The 23,312-nt window shown below is 34.4% G+C and overlaps 1 protein-coding gene across 1 annotated transcript in view; it reads right to left on the bottom strand.

Annotated features, from left to right (window-relative positions):
- LOC129230255 (zinc transporter ZIP13-like) overlaps positions 1-22,982 on the bottom strand; it is a 75,711-nt gene extending 52,729 nt beyond the window's left edge. Inside the window, exon 1 of the mRNA XM_054864659.1 lies at positions 22,594-22,982. Coding sequence (XP_054720634.1) covers positions 22,594-22,852 — 259 coding nt within the window. The 5' untranslated portion in view covers positions 22,853-22,982. The remainder of the gene's footprint in view (positions 1-22,593) is intronic.
- Between the last annotated feature and the right edge of the window lie 330 nt (positions 22,983-23,312).

The raw sequence follows: 23,312 nt of genomic DNA, 5'->3' as shown, positions 1-23,312 counted from the left end.
GATGGGGGTTGTGGGGTCAAGGGAGGTCCCTGTGACTTTCCAAAAATGTCCATATTCGGCAAATGTTGTCGGACGATTCAGCTAAGTTATCATCATTCGACAAAATTTTCATTGGCAAAATTTTCATCATTTGGCGAAATTTGGAGTTCTATTTGGCCAAAGTATCATCTCGGCGAAACTTGGAGTTCCATTTGGCAAAATTTGGAGTTCATTCGGCAAAACTATCATTATTCAGCGAAATTTGGAATTCCATTCGGCAAAATTATCACGTTTAGGCAAAATTTGAAGATCCATTCGGCAAATTGAGAATTTCCGCCTTCTCAAAAATTTACGTTCTGGGCACCCCTGGCTCTGGTTCGAGAGAAACCTTTTCATATAAGGTGCGGCCCTCGGTAAAAACAAAAAAAAGTGGGAACCATTGTTATAAGTGAACACGAATACACCAAGTTCAAAGCTCTTAACTTGATCTCTTCCGCACTCGTATTCTGCGGGCACCCTTGCTTGTGAAGATGCATAGCCCATAAAAAAAAATTCCTGAAGCTTTTTTTTTTTTTAATACAAGTGGTTTAAAAACTCGTTACAGAATTGATGCAATTGATGAGTCAGCTTCGTTGCTTGCAGTGAAAACAAGGTCACGGCCAGTGCTCACATGGAGAAGGATGCTATTTTCTTCCTTGACCTTAATGATGTTTTTGATTCCTGTTGCCAAAATACACCTGTTCACCCTAATACAGTTCAATACCCAGTTTCCCTCGTATCGGATGAAATTAAACGGTTTTCTTCAAAATGAAATAAATTTACCCAGTGCCGCACGAATTTCATCTTTATTGCTGCTTTAGTTTCAAAGACTGTTGAAACTGACGAAACTTGATGAAACCTGAATACTTCATTGTGTTGGGGCACAATTGCTTCCCCCCCCCCCCTCTGGCTTTGGGAAATCAATGTCTTCCCATTAAAGTCAGGGGTGCCCGCTTGGAGAGGGGGATCATGGCGCGGACAGCGCCATTGAAATTTTTAGGGGGCTGTTTTGAGAGTTTTTTCTCATTTGCGGAGGAGCGGTGCTTTTGCTCTTGGGGGTGGGGGGTCTCCGCGATATTTAGGGGGTGCGCCCATGCCTTTGGAGGAGGTGGGCACACCTGTGTAAGCAGTGGTGTTCCCATGGGGTACTCCATATCCGCCATATACTTTCAAACATTTTTTAGACATATATTGCGTATACCTTCAAGCTTCAAAATTTTTCATATTACGACACATCATGTATATGATCGCATGCACATATTGTGCATAACTGATTACTGGGAATATACCCTCAGAAAATTTGATGGGAACATCACTGTGTGTAAGTGGGCACGTTTTTCCAATTTACAATGAGGATTCACCTTTGCTACCCCCCGGGGGGGGGGGAATCGAAACGACGGCCTTGCTAAAATATTAAAAATATATTTAGTTAAACGTTTTTGTTTTAATATTTTTTATCTTTGTACTCTAACGCCCCTTGATCTTTTACGCCCCCCATGTTAAGAACCCATTCTAGATGGATTATTTCTCATACGATTTGAAGCAAAGCGTGAACTCAGAAACGTTTCATTAATATTTTTTTCTAACCTAAATCAAGCTACGCAACTCATGATTTTAGAAAATTTCACAAACATTCACACAGCTGTATTTGATTAAATTTGAAGCTAGCAGAACACATTATGTCAGCCTTCTAACAAATTGTTAACTCCCTTTTTCAGCACAAACCGAGGTATCCTAGCAACAATTTGTTTGCTCAAAACTCGACACAGTTATAGAAGCTAATTTTTAGACGCGTACGTCATCAGTGGTCAGCTCAGTTATCACTAGTGGTTTTATCTACTTTTTCTTTTCCGCACGATAAAAGAGGTCAGCTGTAAAGGGAACAGTCGTCGTCTTGGAACAACAGTACATACACACCCTCAATTTTAGCGGGAAATCTTCACATTATTTTGATATTCTGTTTTTATTTGAAATTTGTATTCGATATTTGCTGTTTTTCTCTTTTTAACGATTCGACTTGACAAATCAATAGCATAGTTAAAATCGTTTATACCGAGATTTCGAGCTCCTGATTTTGATAGCGAACAATATACAACTTTATACAAAAAACTGAAAATACAAATTACTTTTACGTGAACGAACCACCTTTTCTTGTCAAGTGGTACAAATTAAAAAGAAAAAAAAAGAGAAAGAAAGAAAAGAAAAGAAACAACTGCTAAAAATCGAGGGGCAATTGCTAGAGAGGATGAAAAAAAAACTGTTGCTCTCCGGCCGTGTAAAACGAGTATAGCAGGGTAAAGCATTTTTTTTTTTTTTTGCATCTCGTAAGGCTGTGATTAGGTTCTGCGTAGCTTCACAATGCTGCCAGATTAGATTGGCCCCAACTTCAGTCAAATTTTAATTTTGCTAGGTATGTATTTATTCATTTAACAACGTCGATATTTCCACAGCGTTGAAAACAAAAACTATTTTTTTATTTGAAAATGCTTCTCTGACGGTACGCGTTGATTCGTTTCTCCCTGGCCTACATAATAAAGCACTCTTGTATCAATTCATCGAATCTGAAACTTATTAATGATGTGTCACGAATAACATGCAATATAATAGCAGCTTGCTTGGGATTCAGCATGATTCGTATTTCAAAGACACTACAGAGACAACGAACAAGAATACATACCAGGAACCATGCGAATATAGACTACAATACTACTATATAAACTACTACTTATACTACTTATAAATACTACTTATACGAATTTTAATAAGCAGCAATCGAAAGAATATATTGAGATTTTCTTTTGACGTTTAAATTATTTGCCCTCCTCGTCCCTCCGTAATCGGCTTGCTAGATTTCTGAAACGTTCAACCGGCCGGGACACCAGAACACTGGAATCCCCCCCCCCATCGTCGTACATAATAAGCATATAAATTTAAACATTTTATTTCTTAACTAATATTTATAAGTTACTAAAGTAAGACGAAACACTTTGAAAGAGAAATTGAATTACGTATATTTACATGTACTTTTCATTGGCTAGAACTTTTTTCAGAAAGTCTTTTTCGGTTTTCACTCCTGTTGTAAAAATCTTTCACAAGCTAATTCGGTGTTTACATGTTAACGTTAAGAATGAGAAAGTTTTTTTCCTAAATAATCCTTCACAGTTAATTATTTATAGACTTTTTTTGGTCATCTGTAATCAAATTTATCTTTTACCGGCACGTGAAGTAAACCGGGGATTGTCTCACCCCCCGCATTGAGCGCGGGGTCACCCCCCCCCCCCCCCCCCCCCCGCACAACCATTGAAGTCACCGGGATTTTGTCTAAAAACTGGGACTGTCCCGGTCAAACCGGGACGTATGACAAGCCAAGTTATCGGGGTATTAGGCCTGAAAGTCTGCTGTTTTTTTTTTAAATCGCCAAATGTAAAGATTTTGCGAGAAATGCAACGTACTACAGGACTTTACCGTTTGCATGAGGCAAGACTTCCATCTGCAAAGCGTGCGTCCGCAAAAGGTTGGTCCAAGTTCAATTTCTTTGTTTTAGATGTAGATCAAATTTCTAAAAGTGTTTTTCAAACAATCCACAACTTTAAATTACTACTATTAATACTAATGTTCAAATTTAATATTTTTAATGAACACTAAAATACAAATGAAATATATTTACATATTAGTGAACCAGCAACATCTTTTACACATACAGGGGCGACCCGATGGGAGAACATTCTGATGACTTTCCAAATATTAACTTTTCGGTGAATTTCGTTTAACGATTCGACAAATTTGGAGATATAATTGCTATCTCGACTTATGCGAGGGATGCGTTCCACTCCAAGATCCCTCGCGTAATCGTAGTTTCGCGTGGTGGAAAAGCAAAGGTTCCCACTTGAGGGGGGGGGGGTCATGGCGCAGACTGCGCCATTGAAATTGTTAGGGGGTGTTTTGAGGGATATTTTTCGCATTTGAGGGGGGGCTTCGCTATTTTTAGAGGCGTGCGCCCTTGCTCTTAGCGGTGGTGGGCACACTTGTGAAAACGAATTTTTTACAAACATACCCAATTATTTTAGACATTTGTAAACACCCCTCAAGACCATTTCTTATCTATACAGAACCGCTTTTTACAACAAGAGCTGAAGTTTTTCCATATTTTCAAAAAAGCTTGATTATTCAACGTAAAATACTGTTACGATGCAGAAAGTCAATGAACAAGGGGAGAGAGAGACATAAAGTAAACCAGCACAGTATTAGTAATAATAAAGCGCTGCACTTTATCACTGTATTGTACTGTACAATAATTATGCATCTATAACTTAAAATACGAAGATGATGTTGATTTATGCTGCGCGATCAGATTGTTATCAGTCTTCCCGTGAGACCGATGCACGTCAGGAATCTCCTCCTCAGAAGAGGAAGAACAAGAAAGGGGGATGAATAAATCTTCTACTTTTTGTTGAAATTATTCAGCCGAAAATTTTCGGATTGTGGGTGACAAATTCACGTTATCTCAAAAATTCGTTACTCGTGAAAAACTTGCGTCATAGCTGTTTCGCGTTTAGTCTCGCGTTGTAGCGCGAGTCGATTGTACTCGTATTATATCATTCGGCAACTTCGGAGTTCCATTCGGCGTTTGGAGAAAAAATTGCAATACCCGAATTTTATCAATCAACAAAATTTGGAGTTTCATTCGGTAAACTGAAAATTTCAAGCTGCCCGAAAATTTAAGTCGGGGCGCCAATGTACATATAGCAAAAGAATCGCTTGCACGAGCTCACGCTCGTGCTCAAAATCTAAAATCTAACTGCCCCCCCAGGGGCGTGCACAGGGGAGGGGGAGAAGGGACACCTGTTGGCCTGAGCCCGAGCCTGAAGGGGGCCTGAGATTGGTGAAATATATGTAGAGACGTTGGCGTAAACAACATGGAAGGAGGTCATAAAAGTCATTGGTGACGGGCCCCAAAATTTCTGTGCACGCCCCTGACTGCCCTTCATTTTAACTAATATATAACTGCCATAATTAGCGTTATACTTAAGCATAAAATAGTAATAAATATCCCCCCGCTTTTAACCCCCCGGAATAAAAAGCGGGAAGGAGCATAGAGCTCTGTTTTCTCTACAGCGTGAGAAAGGTGTCTTCCATTTCTCACCGAAACTCGCTAAATTTGGTGACTTTTCTTAAACTTTCGGTAGACTTTGAGACCTTATATTTTGATAACGGGACACGAGGGCAAATAATTTATGCGTCCGAAAACATGTTTTGCTATGCTCTTTGGATTACTACTTTCGTTATTATACTACTCTAAGCTTTCCTAGTTTGAAGAACACGTTTGAAATCTTATTTTTAAAAATATGCAAGTAATGCACTGACGTATGGGTGTTTAGGTTCAGACAACCCTAAGTACTAAGCGATATATGTACAATTTTGATATCAATCGGACAGACATCAGAACGGGATATTCTATCAATGGGGCGTGAAAATTGATTCTTTGCTCAACCGAGATTCAGGAGTCCTTCATCGTTATCTCTGAATACAAACAGAGATGAAATTTGAACCCATAATCCGGTCGAAGGGAAGGGTTAAGAACAGTCGTGAGAGCGTTCATCAAACACGACGTAATCCACGCCATTTTATTTACTTCATTTAAACTAGATACATACTCGTACTTAAGTTGGTGTTACTTTCTGCCAAAAGTACTACCTTTAGTCACTGAAATTGATAGGATATACAAAAAAAAAAGAGGCAGCCAGAAAATACTTTTATTTACCAGTATTTTATATTTAATTATCGTTTTTTTTTTTTTTTTTTTGCTTTTTTTTTTTTTTTTTTTTTGAAATTTTAGATTTCTATAACAAGATGTTTCATCGTGTGACGTCACAAGTGAAGACAGCCGTCTTGGATCGGAGCTCGATGGTTTTTTTTTTTTTTTTTCTGGCAAGGTATCGTTTTTTGGTGAATTTTCACTGCCAGCAGTTGTTAGAGAAACGAGAATTGTTAGTTAAGTAAAATATACATTTGGTGCGAAGTTTGGCTATGTCCTAAAACTTTGTTCTAGGAAACCTTGCGACTTTTTCACTTGTGACGTCACAGCGAAAATGAAATCAGCGGCTAAACGCTGAACGTCTTTTACGATTATTTTAAAAAGAAAATAAGTCAAAATTAAGAAGAAAAAAAAAACCCGCTCCATGTTTTCGACTACGCTCTTTCAGAAAAAAAAAAAAAAAAAAAAAAATTTAAATACGGGAAAAGCCTCAATTGTCATTGAATAAATGCTAGCTGGTTTTGATTGCGCGGTGGAAAAAAATAGGAGGACAAAAGGAATTTGGGTTATGAGAACCGGTGGCGTGATTGTAGTAAATGGCGCATCCGTTCTAATGCTATGGCACCAGGACTGCCAGACGTCCCGGATTTCAAGGGATAGCCCCGTATTTTGAAAAATTGTCCCGTGTCCCGGGAACCTTCCATACGGGACGGCTTAGGTCCTGTATTCTAGTTGATAACTATATTTTGCAGAACGAGACATTATTTTAAGGAAAAAAATAAAGTAAAGAAAAAATGTGAAGTAATGAGCTATGAGAAAATCATGTAGCAGCAAACAAAAAAATTGTTATCGTTTTGATTTGGTTTGTATGTTTTTGTTTTGGCGGCAGACGCTGAAGAGCCGAATGGTTGCTTCTTCTTTGCTCACTGACTAATATTGGAAAATATTTCTGCGCATGCGTCGTCATTCGCAATGAAAACGATTTTTATACCTTGATAGGCGACATTTTGTGAGGTTTAATACTTTGTTAAGATTGAACTTAGTGTAACGTCTCAAAAATAAGTCTCCCCCCTCCCCTTTATTTTTTACTCTTAGAAGCCTGTCCCGTATTTACTGAATCCAAATCTGGAAAGCCTGATGGCAACCGCCCCAAAATGAGAGCAAAACCATTAAAATTACAATCTTCATAAAAATAACAATGGCACATTCTGCACCATGCTCCCAGGCGGATACAAAAGATTTTTATCACTCAGTCAAACTCGTTCGAATTATTTAAGAAATTTTTATGGAAAGCTTCGACTTATCCTCACTTTTTTAATATAGGAGTGCTTTTCTTCGGTAAATAAACCTCAATGGTTGGAAATACTTGAGATTCTTGATACTAAATGCATGAGAGTAGAATTTTCTTTTCGGGCTGGGGGGGGGGGGGGGGTTAGACAGTTATGGCAGACGATGAATAATCCACTTGTTAACACTCCGTCGGGCGCAATATGTTGTAGAACACGATCGGGCGCATTGAGCCTGGGAAGCACACTTTGATCTACTGGGTCATTCCATAGTGACTAACGTAACATTCGCAGCTGATTTTCAAACTCTTTTTACTGACACTAGGAGTAAAAATAAATGTGTTTTGGTTTAATATGCAGATTTAAAATGTACAAGGTGACTATTTTTCATTTCCACTAAGAATTTGAAGCAAAATAAGCGCTGGCATGTGTTTTTTCACCAAAAAAGGCATCGTGACTAACGTAACATTTTTGCAACCCTGAGAAACAATGCTTATGTTACGAGACCAATTTTTCTGAAAGTTACGCAGACATTTAAAATTGGCCGATATATTTGTAAGAGGCAAACAATCTATTTTTAAAATCGTACTACAGATTTGTTACAGACGAATCCTTTTTGGCACTAAATGGTACTTTTCCGAAAAACTGTGTGTGACTAACGTAACGTGACTAACGTAACCATCGAATAACAAGCAATGAATACATATAAACAACTTTTTATAATTAATTTCTTGCTTTCATATTACTTTTACACTTTTTAGGAACCTTCTTTGTGTTGCATAATGGTTCTTTCTTTACTTTTTTTCTATATTAGTGTAAGAAATTGAATGGAAGGATTCAGTTCAATTAACTCAATTTGAATGTGCGAAAAAAAAATATAAACAAATTAAAAAAACTGCTTTTACAAACTGAATAACATCATTCTTGGGCTAGCTAAATCCTAAATATATCTCTTTTAAAAAAATAACTTTTTGCAAGTTAGTGGGTTCACTGAATTCTAGTATTCTGCTGATATACTACTTATCGTTATAAGAAACTCCGTAGTACTTTTCAATGACATATTATTTTTTAAGGTTTACTGATTCATCGAACGAATAGTGTTGCGCATGCTTTTGAATTAAAATGTAATATTGAAAAAAAAATATTCGAACGTTTTTGGAGAATGCATTTTAATTCCAGATATCACCGCAAATATTTGAATTTCTTAATGATCATTCTTGCATTTTCTGAAAAATATGGCAGCAGCGCTTATTGTCACTGTATCATGTAACATCTTGAAATGTTTTCCAACGAGCAGCCGTTACTTCATATTAAGGTGGAGATGTATTTTCTAAAAAATAGAGACGTTCTCCTTTGTTAAGAATGTATTTCTATTATCTTAATTCTTAAGCTTGGATTCTTGTGTTGAATGCACAGTCAGCAGAGTACTCATTTTGCTTTACTCACCTTTTTTCTTTTTAAATAATTCTTTAAATTGCAAGTACCTTTATAAAGACTTTAAAAAAGTATTTTTCTAAGTAAACAGAAGATCTACAATGTAATATTACTGGCATTTTTCACCCTTTATATTTTTAATCAATATAGAATGCCTACATATTCAAAATTATTCATGAAAATTTACATTAAATTAAATAAGTTTTAAATATTAGCAGTCATTTTAAAAATGTTACGTTAGTCACAGCTCAAATGTTACGTTAGTCACACTAATTATTTTATATCTACTGATACTAAAATAAATATTTTACACTTTTTAAGTAGATATGACACAGATGTAAGAAAATAAAAAGTGGTGTTTGGTTCAATCATCTGGTTTAGTTTTTAAGCAGAAAATAGTACATTTTCGTGACTAACGTAACGTAAATATTTTCAGTTAAATAACCAAACTAATTAAAAGACTTATCTTATAATGTATGCAAAAAGAACCGTCAATTTTATTGGGCCAACATCTATTCATTTAGAATAAACATAGTTCTTTTGAAAATTTGCAAAAAATTTTACATTACACAAGAAAACGTAGACGCATGTTTTTTGCACATGCTAAGCCTTTTCTACACCACGCACGTTTAGAGCCAGAAGAAAAACACCGAATGAAATTTTTGAAAACTGTTATTGGATTTATGTACTAGAAAGTATGCTGAATGAAATGATAGGTCACAATTAAGGCTTTGTGGAAAAAAAATTTCTGAGGTTGAGGTTGACACTTCTATGGAATGACCCTACTGATCTTTTCTACGCATGTTTACATTTTCTTACGAAAAAATTGTCAACTACAAACACCAAAGAAGAGAAATAAAACAGTTTTTCATGATTTTCGAATGTAACATAAGTTTGAGAAAATGAATATACATTTTTCCATGAGCTATTGAGGAGGCGTGGCTAACTAAAGAGTTCGAGGTGTGCCTAATAGATCAGTTGCGCCCGACGGAGTGTTAACTAGGCTTGTCATTAGGGCGATCAAGGTTTTAGAAACTTAGTGTAAAAATAGATGGATTTGTTTATTTCCAGTAAAAAGTATCAAATATGTAGTCTTTGAAACCCTCCCATCACCCTCTATGGAAAATTTTGAAACGACGGGCCTGTTGGTCAATTTGTTAAAGAGCTCAAAGTTTCTCACTCAAGGGTTTTCATTAACATATTCTTATTAAAACGACATGCTTGGTGTCCGGTAGCGTAACTAGGAGTTGGCGGAAGTGGCTCTCGCCAGGGGCGCAGCAGCCAGAGGAGGGGGCGGCATTTCGACTGATAAAAAAAAATTCAAGAGTTTTTTTTTTCTTTTTGATCATAGAATTTGAAAAATGCTTTAAAAATTAAGAAAAAACCTCTCACGAAAAGAGTTAGAGGGGGTACACTGGGCATCATTGAAAACAATTCTAAAAAATAAAATAAGAAAAAAAAATTACAATGCTGCCTCCTTGTCGAATCAATTAATCAAAATGTTCAAAAAAAAATTTTTTTTAGAGGTCACAATGACCTCCGGTGACTTCTCATGTGTGCGACACTGGGGGGGGGGGCGCAATTTCTTCAATTCGCCAGGGCACTAGACCTCATAGTTACGCTACTGTTGGTGTCACACTTCTCCCTCTTGTCATAAACTGTCATATCTTCACGACCCCCCACCCTCCCCTCCTCTTAAAGCGTAACACCAATTGTGGGCATCCCTTAATTAGACATAACCACAATGAAAAAATTTGATTTTTAAAAAATAAAACCGAAAAAAGAAAACTGTCAAAATTTTTGAATAGAAAAAAATTTGAAACAAAAAAAGGAAGTTTAGTTTGCCATTAAGAAAAACTTATCTTTATTTCTTTCTATCGGTTATCGCTCTCAAACTACAAGCACTGATATCATATTTCTCATTCAACGTTATCTTCAGATTTAAAGAAGAACTGAGTAGCGAAGGATATACGTCTTGAATGGCTCAATCGATTGGTGAGGTTTTTACAAAAGCGTACATGAGATTCTTGAACAGAACTGTATGCGATTTTAATTTCGTATACTATTTACTATTAAGTTTTGCGAGATTTCCAGATCAAAGCTTATTTTCGCGAAAATCAACGATCCAGCAGTTACTTCTCCCCTTCCCCAAACCCCTTTTTTAATCCATCAACAGGATATCCTCATATAAATAATAGCCATTGATCGGGTGACCATGAAATTCGTGCCACAGCATGATAATTTAATAATATATTTTGGAAATGTTTAACATGCAGGGAAAGGCTTTATTGTGACAAGGCTGAACTCGATCCGGTAACTTAACCGTTTAGCTGCTAAGACAGTCATTTTATTAAAATGAAGAATCAAAAAAGTGGTTGAAAATTAACGCTATCCACTCGAGTTTAGGATTAATCCACTGGAGTTAGGGTTACAATTTCAACCATCAAAATATCACCAAACAGGCAATTGCTTCGTTCAAATGTAGAAAGAAGCAATTTTCACTCGTAATACCTTGACGGACGACTTTCTAGTTTTCTAATAAGTCTTAATTCTGAAATGCATCGATTTCACTCCCTTTTTTATTTATATATTTTTTATTTATCTATTTACGTATGTATTTTTGGTACAGAAGGAAAACTTGCAGCAGAACTTTTTCATGATCATAAGAAATTTAATTTGACTTAGTCATTACTAACGAATGAAATTTTGTTAATTTATTAAATGAATAAAAACCATTGAACAGAACTCCAATAATCCGAGCTAGTTAATTCTTAGAAGAAAAAAAAAAGTAGGGAAAGCCGGAATTACGAAGTTACCCGAATAAAATAAGGGTTCTGTAAACCAGGGATTTTCAATCGGATATTTTTACTAGTCCGCATTTAAAATGTAAACAAAAAAAAAAAAAATCTGTGACCTACTTCCCCCAATTAATTCTAATTTGAATTCCGAAACTTTGAATTCAAATTATGTTTTTCACAATCACGAGTTGCGACAAGACCCTACTGATTAGAATTATTGTTTCTAGAAACGGCTCCCCCCCCCCAAGCATGTCCCTTCTCCTGGGTGGTTTCGTATGTATAGTTGTGTGTGTAGGCTTACGTGTGTGCACGTAGGCGTGTGTATGTGTGTAAAGGCGTGCACACGTAGGGGGGTGTATATGACCATGCGTGTGTAGGACATGGACGCCACCGCCCAGCAAAAGTGGATTCCGGTGGACAGTGCTCAGGACCAGCCGCGCCGCCGCCGGTGGACGGTGGTGCTGCAGCCCTGGTCCAAGCTGAAAAAGGAACCGTAACGCCAAGGACAGTCAAATGAAAGCAATAAGCAATCGTGATTGCTCAAAAAAAATCGATATTCAAAATGCAATATAAGAAAACATTTTTTAAATGCCATAATTATCGAATTTCAAATCGAAGGTTTTGTCTATGAAAGTTACCATTACAGGAATGTGCTCACATTATCCACACTTTTTTTTTAGTCAGAGTTGCCTCCGCAGCTCTGCAAAGAAGATTTGATTGGCCTTAATTCTGACCAGACTAACCAAAGAGAGATTTTAAGAAAAGTAAAGTTTTTTAAAACTTTATTTTGTTAGTTTATTATGACAGGCATGTAGGTATGGGAAATTAAAGAAGCTTATAGGGCAGTTTTCAAAAGGTGGGAGCAAACACAGACTTTAACTTTGAAGCTTCAACACCAAATAACTTTCATTTTAATTAACTCTAAAATTTTTGAGGTAAATTATAATGCTGTATAGAGACAAGAATTGACATAAATTATGGAAAAAAAGCTCTTCAAATGCCCTTAAAAAATATTTTCTTTGCTAAATGGTACAATTTTGGACATACCAAAACGTTAACTAAGCAAATGTACCATTAAAAAAAAATTTTTTTTAGTTATTTCCATACGTTTCAAAAAAAATTAAAGGCATGAATCTTACACTGAATAATATTTTGTTAATATTTTACACAAATAACAAAAGTAAAGACAGATTATTTACTTTGTAAACGATTTTAGAAAAAAGTAAGTTTTAAATTTGATGAATGTCCAAAAGATACGATCTTTACAATGCGTTTATTTGAGAACTAAGTATATGATGTATTCGTTTTAAAGATATTTATCGATCCTCAGAATCAGTTTTTAATTGTTTAAAAGTGTTTTCATAAGCTTTTATGCAGTATCTTAGAAGAAAATTTTTCTTAAACATACATGTAAGATGTCCAAATGGCGTTACGATCTTGATGCCGATAATTCTGTCCGTTTATTTATAATTTTTTTACAATCCACTGTCTTCTAACATCAATAAAAAAGATTCTCATGATGTTATCTTCTTTAATCCATTGGTATTTTGCATAATTAATACGTTACACAGTGAACAATACATAAATTACAGTAGAAACATGGCTGGTTATGATCGAACGAAAGCCATTTTGCGCGAAAATCGCCAAGCAAACCTCCGTTGGCGACAACACAGTATACGATAAGCTAAAGGTTACCAGAGGGGGATTCCAGTTTGACAAATGTAGTTAATCGTCAGTAGCACCAGTTTTGGCGAACTTTTTTTTTCTCTTCTTTCTTTTGGAAACATAATTTAACGATCTCCAAATAGAAATACGAATTTCTTTCTTCAATAATTTTTTTAGACATCATTTTAATTTTTATGACATTAGAAAAAATAGTCATTATTAAAACTGATGTCACTTTTTACAATTGTATTATTTTTAATTTGAAGCTTTTTTTTAACCTTGCATCAATTTCTTCAAAATCATTCCAAAACTTTATTATATGTAAGGAGCAGCATGTATAGCCATTCAAGTATTTCATTAATATCCTCTTTATTATTAAATTGCAAAATTTAAAAAGTAGTAAATAAAATTTTCATTGGAAAAGTTAAAAATCAGATTAACAGTTGTCAAAAATGGTGAAACTTACATCATGATGATGTCCAAAATCCGTTACCTACAGGACAACAATGTCCAAAATCTGTTACCTACAGACTGCTAATTTAATTTGCTAATTAACAATTTTTACAAATACCTGCTGTCTTTTCATGTTCATATATTGTGTTCTAGGTATGCATACTATAGAATAAAAGCAAAATTGATATCAAATTCGAAAATTCTTGAAATTGCTCAAAGTTAACTTTTTTGTTCCCACCTTTTGAGAACTGCCCTATACTCAAAGTATGATAGTGTTTATTTATTAATTTAAAAACAATTATTTTTATGCTAGTGCTCAAAATGGAAAAGCTCAAAAACAATTTTAGATAAGAGGTTTAATTTTTTTTATATTGATTTTTATACAAAATACCGAGCTGCTCCACAAAATTTCAAAATGCTCCTCAAAATCACCATAGATGCTCCTCAAATAGTTTCTCCTAGGTTTACAACCCATGATCTACTTTTTTTTTTCAATAAAAAATTGACTGGATTTTATGATCTGACATTTTATCCTGTTCGTGGACATCCAGCTCCATCCACCTTCACCGTTTGAAAGTTCTGATCATCTTCGTTATCTTCAGGGTGATTTTTATTCAAACAGAGAATCTGCACATCCGTTAGATCGATATTTTAAAACATTAATGAGCTTTGGTCGATGTACCAATACTTTTTTTTTTAATTTTAATTGTTAGTATCTACGTTTTGCCATCGATTGCGCACCACTAGTTTACACGAACGCTGTAGATTTTGTATTTAGCATTCTATTGCTGTAATAGTCGTGAAGATTTTTATACCATCTTAGCGCGACCAAAATAGCTCAACTGTTGTAATTTTTTTTTCTTTCCATTTCGAATAAATAAAGTAAATTTCTCTTCAAAATGAAGAAAAATACTTGAAAAACGCATCAGAAAAAGACACTTTTCCTGAAAAAAAAAAACCCATGCCAATATGCATGAGTATCCAAAAACCCAGGCGTGGGAGAACTGGTAACAACAGTTTATGCAACTCTATTTGCTCATAAGAAATGCTTCAAGAGCATATGAGGCAGTGGCAAAGGGATGTAAGTGGCAAAATTAAAAAATTTAGAGATAACCAGTACAAATAGTAGGTGAACCTCTCCTCTGTATTAAGGCAAGAAATATTACTAGTAGCCCTGGTAGGTGCTTCTGTACAGCATGATTTGGAGAGAAAAAAAATCAATGAAAGACTACCTAGGCTGTTATCTTTGAACGCGTTTTACTTAAAACAAGTCCACTTACGTCCCTTTGCTTCCCACTGCATCATATGATATTACTAAGTACCTACTTCGTCACAATAATAAATCTTAATCAATGCAGCAGCGTAAAACACGGCCTTCATTGTATTTGGTGCACTAATGATACCCTTGGCGTGCTAATAAGTCTTTCATTTAAGTTTCATCTTCAGAAGAACATAATGAGAAAATCCAGAAACAAACGATAAATGAAATAAAACGTTAAGAATGTTTTACAGTCACATAAAGCATAAAGAAAAGTGAAGCGAAAAGATCGTTGAAATTTTTAGGAGCTGACATTATGTAGTTTACTCTCTAGTTTGTTTCTGGTTTCTTTTGTTGGAATTAACTACAAACTGTTCGAAAAAATTACAAACTAAACTAAAAATGTCCTGATATACAGCGTGTCCAAAAAGTCCTTGACACATTTAAAAAATTCATAGAAAACCAATAAATTCTCGAATGAATTTGCGGTTTGCACCATAATACTTCACAGGTTCAAGAGTTTTTATGACATCGGTAAAAAAAATGAAAAGGGGGAAAAAAAAGAAGAATAAAGGCATTTCGCAGTCAGGGTGTCAGTATCTGCTATGCTTGTAATTCTTCGTTTAGTAATTTTCATTCCTTTTTGCGTTTTCCCAAGTCAACAAAAACGATTTAAAAGTTTTTTTCCCAATGTCATAAAAACTCTTAAACCTACGAAGCATTATGGTGCAAACCGCAAATTCATAGGAGAATTTGTTGGTTTTCTATGAATTTTTCAAATGTGTCAAGGACTTTTCGGACACCCTGTATAACAGCCCTGTATAACCCTGTGTGTGTTCGCTGTTTGCACGAAACACTTGAGCAGTCACACACAGACAGACATTTTCCAAAAATGGTCGAAATGAACTCAGCACACCTTAAAACATTCGAATTCATCAAAATTCGAAAATTTGCACGAAATCAATACTTTCTTCTATATATTAGATATAGAAGAAAGTAAAAATCAGGTGGCACCCTGTTCTTTAGTGCCTGTCACATCCTTGAAGAAAAAAAAAGGACCTGAAATATTGCCATTCTAACTGGAGAAAGCCAAAATGCCTTCATTACAAAAACATGATTATTTGTTTGCTCACTATTAGAGAAACAGGTAAAATCTACGTAAAAGCAGAAAATACGAAAATGAAATTATTAAGGGGCAGCTGTTTCTGTAGATCCAGCTGAAAATACAAATGAAATAAAGCAAGCAAATATTTATCATGAGAAAACAGGTAATTGAATTAAAAATATTATTGTAAAAACATATTTCGTTTTTTATAAAGCACCTTTATGCTCTCGGTTGATGACAAAAGGACGGAGGTGGACGATCGAAGGATTGCTCCTGTAAATGATTTTTTTTTTTTTTTTTCTTTTCGAGAGTCTTTAAAAATGCAATGTTAGCCAATCTTTGGTGTTGTTAGAAGAGGATAGTGAGAAGGTGGTCAGCACCCCCCTCCCCCCGAGAAATTTTCAAAATTGATATCAAAAATAGCAATTTTAGAAAGCGTTAGGCAAAAGGGAGGTTGAGGTGCCGTTTCAACACCGAAGTCAATTTTAGGTTATTTTTTAGAGACATTAGCCGTCCTTTTGAAAAATTTACTTTAAAAACGCAATTTTAGGCTATTTTAACTGACGTTAACGGAATGGAGAATGTTAGGCACATAACGCATTTTAGCTCTCGTCGATTATGCTAGGAAAGGCGTCGCGTAAATTGAGACCTAATACTAATGTTAAAATAGGGGTTTGGTTCCGTAGATAACAAAATACTTCATTCCAGTAATGACTAAGTTTAATACGTACTTATATCGACTTTTATGCACGACATGCATAAATTATGCAACATTAATTTCGTGTTCTGTTTGTAAAGAGTCTTTTGGCAGTCATTAAGATTTTTTTTTTTTTTTTGTAATTCTTTGCAGAGCATTAACTCATCCATGATCACGTGAGTCATTTCCATGATAGAAACTTCCTTCACTAACAAATCAGAAAGATCATTTCTATTGTCTAGGAATGGCTCAAATTTTTCTATGTGAACGTTTTTGGTTGTGCATCACCGACGTCGGTATCCTCGTTGGTTTTGGCCTCCTTTGTTACTCCTAAAAGCTCTTTTTCCAGTGAGTTCTGAACTGTGTGAGTTTAACAACTTTATTTCTGGAAAGAGCTTTGGAACCAATCACATAAAATGTCTCCAGTGGCCCAAGCTCGATTATTAGCACACCAAAATGCAGTTGATTACGCGTAATATGCAATCCTTAGGAGTTTAGATTTTGAAAGAGGGAAAAATTTTATCTGTTTGCATTGCCGCATCCGCGTAAAATAGAAATTCGTCCGCGTAAAAGAAAATAAAGGTTTCAAATCTTAAACCGCGTAAAACGAGGGTCGACTGTATTTTGGTTTGTGGTTGTATGTGAATCACTTTTAAGAGCCAAACCATTCTTTCCTCGAAAAACATTCTAGCTGCGCCCTTGAACCTCAAATCATTTTACATAGTTTTTATCATAAGTTCTGGATTTATCGCACACACACACACAAAAAAAAATTCGGACACGAAAAAAAAAAGATTAAGAAAAAAGGGAAGACTCAACAGTTCAACGTCCGTAGGATAAACAGCGTAGGAAGAGGCTTTTGGACTTGACGTGTCTTACCGTTGATCATCCAAAAAAGATAACAACAACCCGTAAAACGCAAGAATTGAATAGAAATCTGATTTTTTGTTATTCAGTGCCCTCTTTGATAAGGAGACGGAAGTCTGGAGCCTCAACCCTTTCTTTGTTCTCCTATTATTAAACAGGGATTTCTTCGACTTTTAATCCACTCTTGGTTGCTTGACCTGAACATTTTGCTTGACCGGGAATGATTTGTTATGCATGGGTTTTCTTTACAGCTCTTCGTGTAAAGTAAAACGGAAATTGACAGCTAAAATGTACAAATGTTAGATACAAAAGGCAGGAGTGTACCCCCCCCCCCCCCCCCCGCGATGGTGCATCCCATAAAATGCCACCCAACATTTTCCCCCAAACCTCAAAGATAGGTCAAAACATTTTGAAACAACCCTTTTTCTCCCTACGTGGATACTCGTCTACTTTTGTCGGATACAGAGGCTTATCTTAGCATCCACAAGTTACATCCTTTTGCACTGGGAAAAAAGTTCTTTCTGATTCCAAAACACGAGTCTACATTTATTTTATTTTTATTTTTTATTATTTTTTTTTAATTATTTTATTTATTTATTTATCTATTTATTTATTTTGTAATTTTGGGCCTTCTTAACATGTTGTACACATTTTACTTATTAAAGTGTATATTTCTTCCTTATTTTTCAATTTCTTCCTGTGAGAAGAGAAGCTACTCTTGCAGACTTTTTAATTACGTTTTGTCTTCGATCATTCCGACGTACGAAAAATGAATATTTAGTTCCTTGATGGAAAACAAAGATTATCTCGCTAAACAGCAATATATCTATGCATATCTATGCATATATATATATATATATATATATATATATATATATATATATAAAATAAAATAATAATTTTTCTTTCAGATTTGATATTGAATCTATACTAATTCTATACTAAGAAATTTTATACAAAAAAAGAATATTTTTGTATGAGTTCTGAAAAAAAGATTTCTCGAAAGTAAACATTTATATTCATTCGACTGTTTACTTCAGTTTAAAGCAGCCAAAGAGAAGTTATAAATTCAGGGTGGCGACAGGAACTGTGAAAAAAAGTTCCCTGATTTTTCCCTGATTTCCCTGATTAAGTTCACCAAATTTCCCTGATTTACGTTACCAATAATAATGGTTTTCTTTATTGGCTCTACTTGAAATCCATTGTATGTTTGTATAAAATGCAGTATTTTAAACGTTTCAAGTTGTGTAAAGTTGTGGAACTAAAGATATATTTTTAAAAAATGCTACTTTTTTAATAAAATGGTTTTAAAAAAAAACATATCAAGTCAATTTTTTTGATAAAAAAAGCCTACAAAACAGTATATTAAATTTTTCTAAATGGAAAGATTAGAGAAAATTAGAAAAAAAAAAAAATACTTTACTTCCAGAAACCACTTAGCATAAAAATTTTAAGAAACTTAAAATTACTCTTAAAAACATATGTGTATTTATGATAGAACTAAAAAGTAATTTAAATTACTTTGAACTAAGTTTTTGAACAGTATAATAATTGTTGCAAGAATAACAAGTAATAGTGAAAGAATAGAAGTAATGTAGTCATTCTTGTATAACTAATTGACATATTTATGCAAAACAGATGAAACAATTTGACATCCATTCATTAGGCAGCTTTTCTCTAATCAAGAACATAGGTTTTAATGAATGAATACCGCATTTTAACAATAAAAAAATAAAGATATTTACTTAAGTACACAAGTTAACTCTATTCCAAACGATTTCAGTATGTAACAAAAAAAATCTTAGATTGCTTTTGTAACAAACAACTTTGAAATGCAAGGAAAAAAAAGCAATTAGTTAATTTCAAAATTTATAAAAGAAGAATACAATTTGGTTGTAAAATTAAAGAATCACTTAAGTCTGAAGAAAAGAAAACCTTTATAATCTGCGGTGACAACAAATTGTATAACGGCAAAAAACAAAGTTTTTTTTAATTGAAAGTTCAATTTTAGCAATTAAATTAAAAACGCGAAGAAGTAATAACTTTTAAGGGGACACTGGACGTTCAAAAGAAGAAATCTTTGTCAAATTTTTCAAATTTGTATTTTTTTGAATTAATTTGAATATGAGGACAATTTTGTGAGTTTTGTTTTATTTATTATAGTATAGAGAATGACATAAAATAAGTTTCAGTGTTGTGAAATCAAATTAATTACGCAAGGGACTTTTCAAAGTTTTGTTAATTATCGTTAATTTTTTTAAATAATTGGTCTTCTAATTGAAATTTTTTAATGAAATTTTATAATTAAGCTTGTATTAGTGTTTAAAGTATATGGTTAAAATTTCATGCAAATCCATCAATAATTAAAAAAGTTTGCTTTCAAGGTCCAGTGTCCCCTTAAGCTTTTATAGTATTAATTCAAAAACCAAAGATTTCTTCTTGAAATCGTGATTACATTATGCTAATTACTTCGAGACAATGAAATAAAGGCAAAGGAGCTAAGGCATTAATGAAGGCATCCTCTTTGCCTGTATGGTTGTTTATTTTACATAGCATTGAAAGCGTAAAAGGAAATTTCAAGCTAGGTAAAATAAACAACCTAACAGACACAGAAGCAATCTTAGGAAGTTCATTCTGTGGTTAATAAGTAAGATTCAATACTTCGACGTTGAGGAAAAAAGATGCACAAATATGCGGCAGTGTATAATCGCACCTCATTAATTTTACTCTTTTTTTTAACAAATAATTGGCAGAAAATGCATAAGGAATTCGAGTACTTAATTTTATAAAGTAAAAAAAAAATTTTCTTTATAAAATCAATTTTCCCTGATTTTTTGTAATTTTTTCAAAATTCCCTGATATTTCCCTGACTTTTCCCTGATTAATAAAGTTCCCTGACTTTTCCCTGATCTCCCTGATTTCCCTGATCTGTCGCCACCCTGAAATTCATAATGTGCACATGATTTTTGTTTGTTTCCCCCGCTGTCGTTTGTCTCTCTATTATGTTCTGGTTTGCCCTTTTTTTTTTTCAATCTCAAGAACAAGATGATCGGCGATGGCCTCTCCCTCCCCCTCCCCCAATCAAATCATTCAGAATTAAAAAAAATATATATATATGTTCATGCTAATGATAATAGGATTATGAAAATATTTGTACGGTGGAATGAAAAAAAGACTGAAACAGAATTGTGGATGAGGAAAAGGGAATCAAATTGTCATTCCATTAATTTAAATTGCGCTAAATAGCAAAAAGTAAATTGATTCCTCAAACATATCTACAACGGCAACCACTTTTTCATTTTTATTTTAATATTATTCTCCCCCCTCCCCCCGCTTAGAATTTTGAAAAAGAGTTTTAGAAATTAACGAACTTCTACTTTTCCCCATTTTTTTTTTCTTTTCTCAATTTTTCGATGCAATGAAACCGGGACCTGTGCAGAAGAATTTCTAGGAGTAGGAAAAACTATCTCCCTTTGTTTTAACGCTTGTCGATGCCCTTCTAGCAAGCTCGTTATTTGGGGGGGGGGGGGAGTTGAGCCTCCCTGACTTTGAGAAGTCAATGGTCCAGTATGTGGGCAGGCGTGGTTTTTGCTTTTTTTCGATAGTCTGCATTGAGCATATACCCTTCACAGGCGGTTCGTACGTGGCTCGGGGGGGGGGGGGGGGACCGCCCCCTCGCTTTCAAAATTAAAAGGACCTTGCCCCCTCACTTTTCAGAATTAAAAGGATCTGTTGAAAAATTAATTTTATACTGTGATTTTTTTTTCACGAAAACTAAAAATTCCAAATATACATGCAGTTTTCTCATCTTATTTCAGAAAAATTCAGCTTTAAAATGCAAATGGAAAGTAAACGGTGGCCATCTATCCCGATTTTGATGCCATAATTCACATTTTAAGAAGTTATTTTATCAATAATATTAAAAACCACTAGTACTTCCCAATTTTACCAAAAAAAATAAAAGAAAAAATCAGCTGTAGGAGCCCCGCTCCCTAACCCCCACACTTCTTTTGACCCCCCCCCCCTTTTTTTTTGGTGCACCAGCCGCTACCCTGTGACCCTTCCTGGAAAAAATTGAGGACCTGCCTTGTATTAACTCATCATTATTAATTTATTAATATTATTTTCAAGTAAAAAATTTCTAGGTATGCAGAAAGGATGATGAAGTAAGAGATATGAATAATTATTTCTCAAATAATTAATAAATGCTAATTTTATGAAAAATAGCAACTTATTTCCAAAGCCAAGAGACGAACTTAGCAAGATAACATTCATTAAGTATAGTAGTCAGATATAATTCTTTGTGAATATATTTACTGAACATTAATATTCCCCTGGGGGAAAGAGGGAAATAAATAGGCTCCCCAAAATGAGTTTAAAAACAACGCTGAAAATAATAAACAAATCATGCTCAAAACCAGTCATTTCGTATGTTTCCTGGGGGATGGGGGTGCAAAGGGGGTACGTTCAATGCAAAACTTATCGGAAAACAACAAAAACCACTCCCAATTATATGAAAAAGTCTTAAGCCTTCAAAGCTAGAAGGGCAGTTGATGCCCCCCTCTCCCAACTCCTCCTAAATGACGAGCCTGCTTGAAACTGGAAGAGAAAAATAAATATTAACTAATTTTCACTGAAATTACAATTTTGACGCAGCATGTGAGTTACAAACTGTATCCTGATATTGACATGCGAATTATGTATTTTTGCATATACTATGAAACAATTGAATGTGTTTTAACGAGGGAGACAGTGTTGAACATTATAACATCATGAAAAGATAAAAACACGTTTACGATTTTGATTGCATATCAGAAAAATAATATTCAACATTCATACAGATAAAAAATGAAAGGTACAAAAGATGCCACTTATTACAATCTATTTTTCTTCAGTTGAATGAATCGAAAGATAAACACAAGCATGTCAAGAAACCTTAATCATGTGAATCATGAAACATCAAATGCATTTTTTATTTCTGAAAAAAAAATCTACCAGATTTATGAAATAAGGCGAATTAATTAGGTATAAAAAATAATACATCACAAAATCCCGTCATTACAATGACAATTAATATCTGTTAAGAGAGTTATAGAATCGATGCATTTATTTTGGATAATATATTATCTACGGAACCTTCAATTAGCAAAGGATGAAAGATTTAAATCAATTTTATAGGAGGAACCTTTTTTGAAGAAAGGCAACATGATTCAGTCCAAAGAAAAATCGCTAATGACAATAATAGCACTATACTCACCTTTTTGATTGAGTTTGGCACCGCTATCAAAAGGAACAAACACAAGAGGCACTACGCCACTCAAACCAATGACACATGAAGCCAATATTGATAAAATCCATGTTTGATAAAATTTATCTGTTATTCCATTTATGATAAAGTCTTCATACCATTGGGATGAAATGCTTTTTTTAGAAACAACATTCTCTGCACTCATTTCCGCTGTCACCGTCTGAAAGAAATATCCAACGAAGATCCATACGCAAAGTTCACGCATCATTCAAACAGTACCCTGTTAATGTTGAAATGAAGTATTTTTCGGTACAGATTTCATATATGAAGAGTTTACTTATCAACTTTCCTTCTCCAAGACGTTTGAAGAGAGGAATGTCATCTTTTCCATTCTCACTTTTTTTATCGTCTGTGCAGCACTTCGTTGTTTATGTAAGCATCTTAACAAAATAGGTATAGTGCCGCCATCTGTGGACATTTTTATTGGTAAATGAAAACTGTTGGTCTGTATTTTAGACTAGTGGTGCCCGCACGGCTTTGCCCGTTGTTGAAAATTAAAAGGTCATTTGGTTTGGTTCGCCTGTATATTTACAAATAATAGATGACGAATTTCTCGCCAATTTGCTATGTTCATTTGCTCGCCAATGTTACGATTCCAAGATATGATAACGCTGGTAACTACTCTTCCACGCTGGTGATAATTTGCTCGGTAAAGTTTTCTTAAGATT

Source organism: Uloborus diversus, chromosome 1 (genome assembly GCF_026930045.1).
Source record: "Uloborus diversus isolate 005 chromosome 1, Udiv.v.3.1, whole genome shotgun sequence".
Lineage (NCBI taxonomy): Eukaryota > Metazoa > Arthropoda > Arachnida > Araneae > Uloboridae > Uloborus > Uloborus diversus.
Note: the sequence above shows the minus strand (reverse complement) of the source record. Positions and strands in the feature narration are given on the sequence as shown.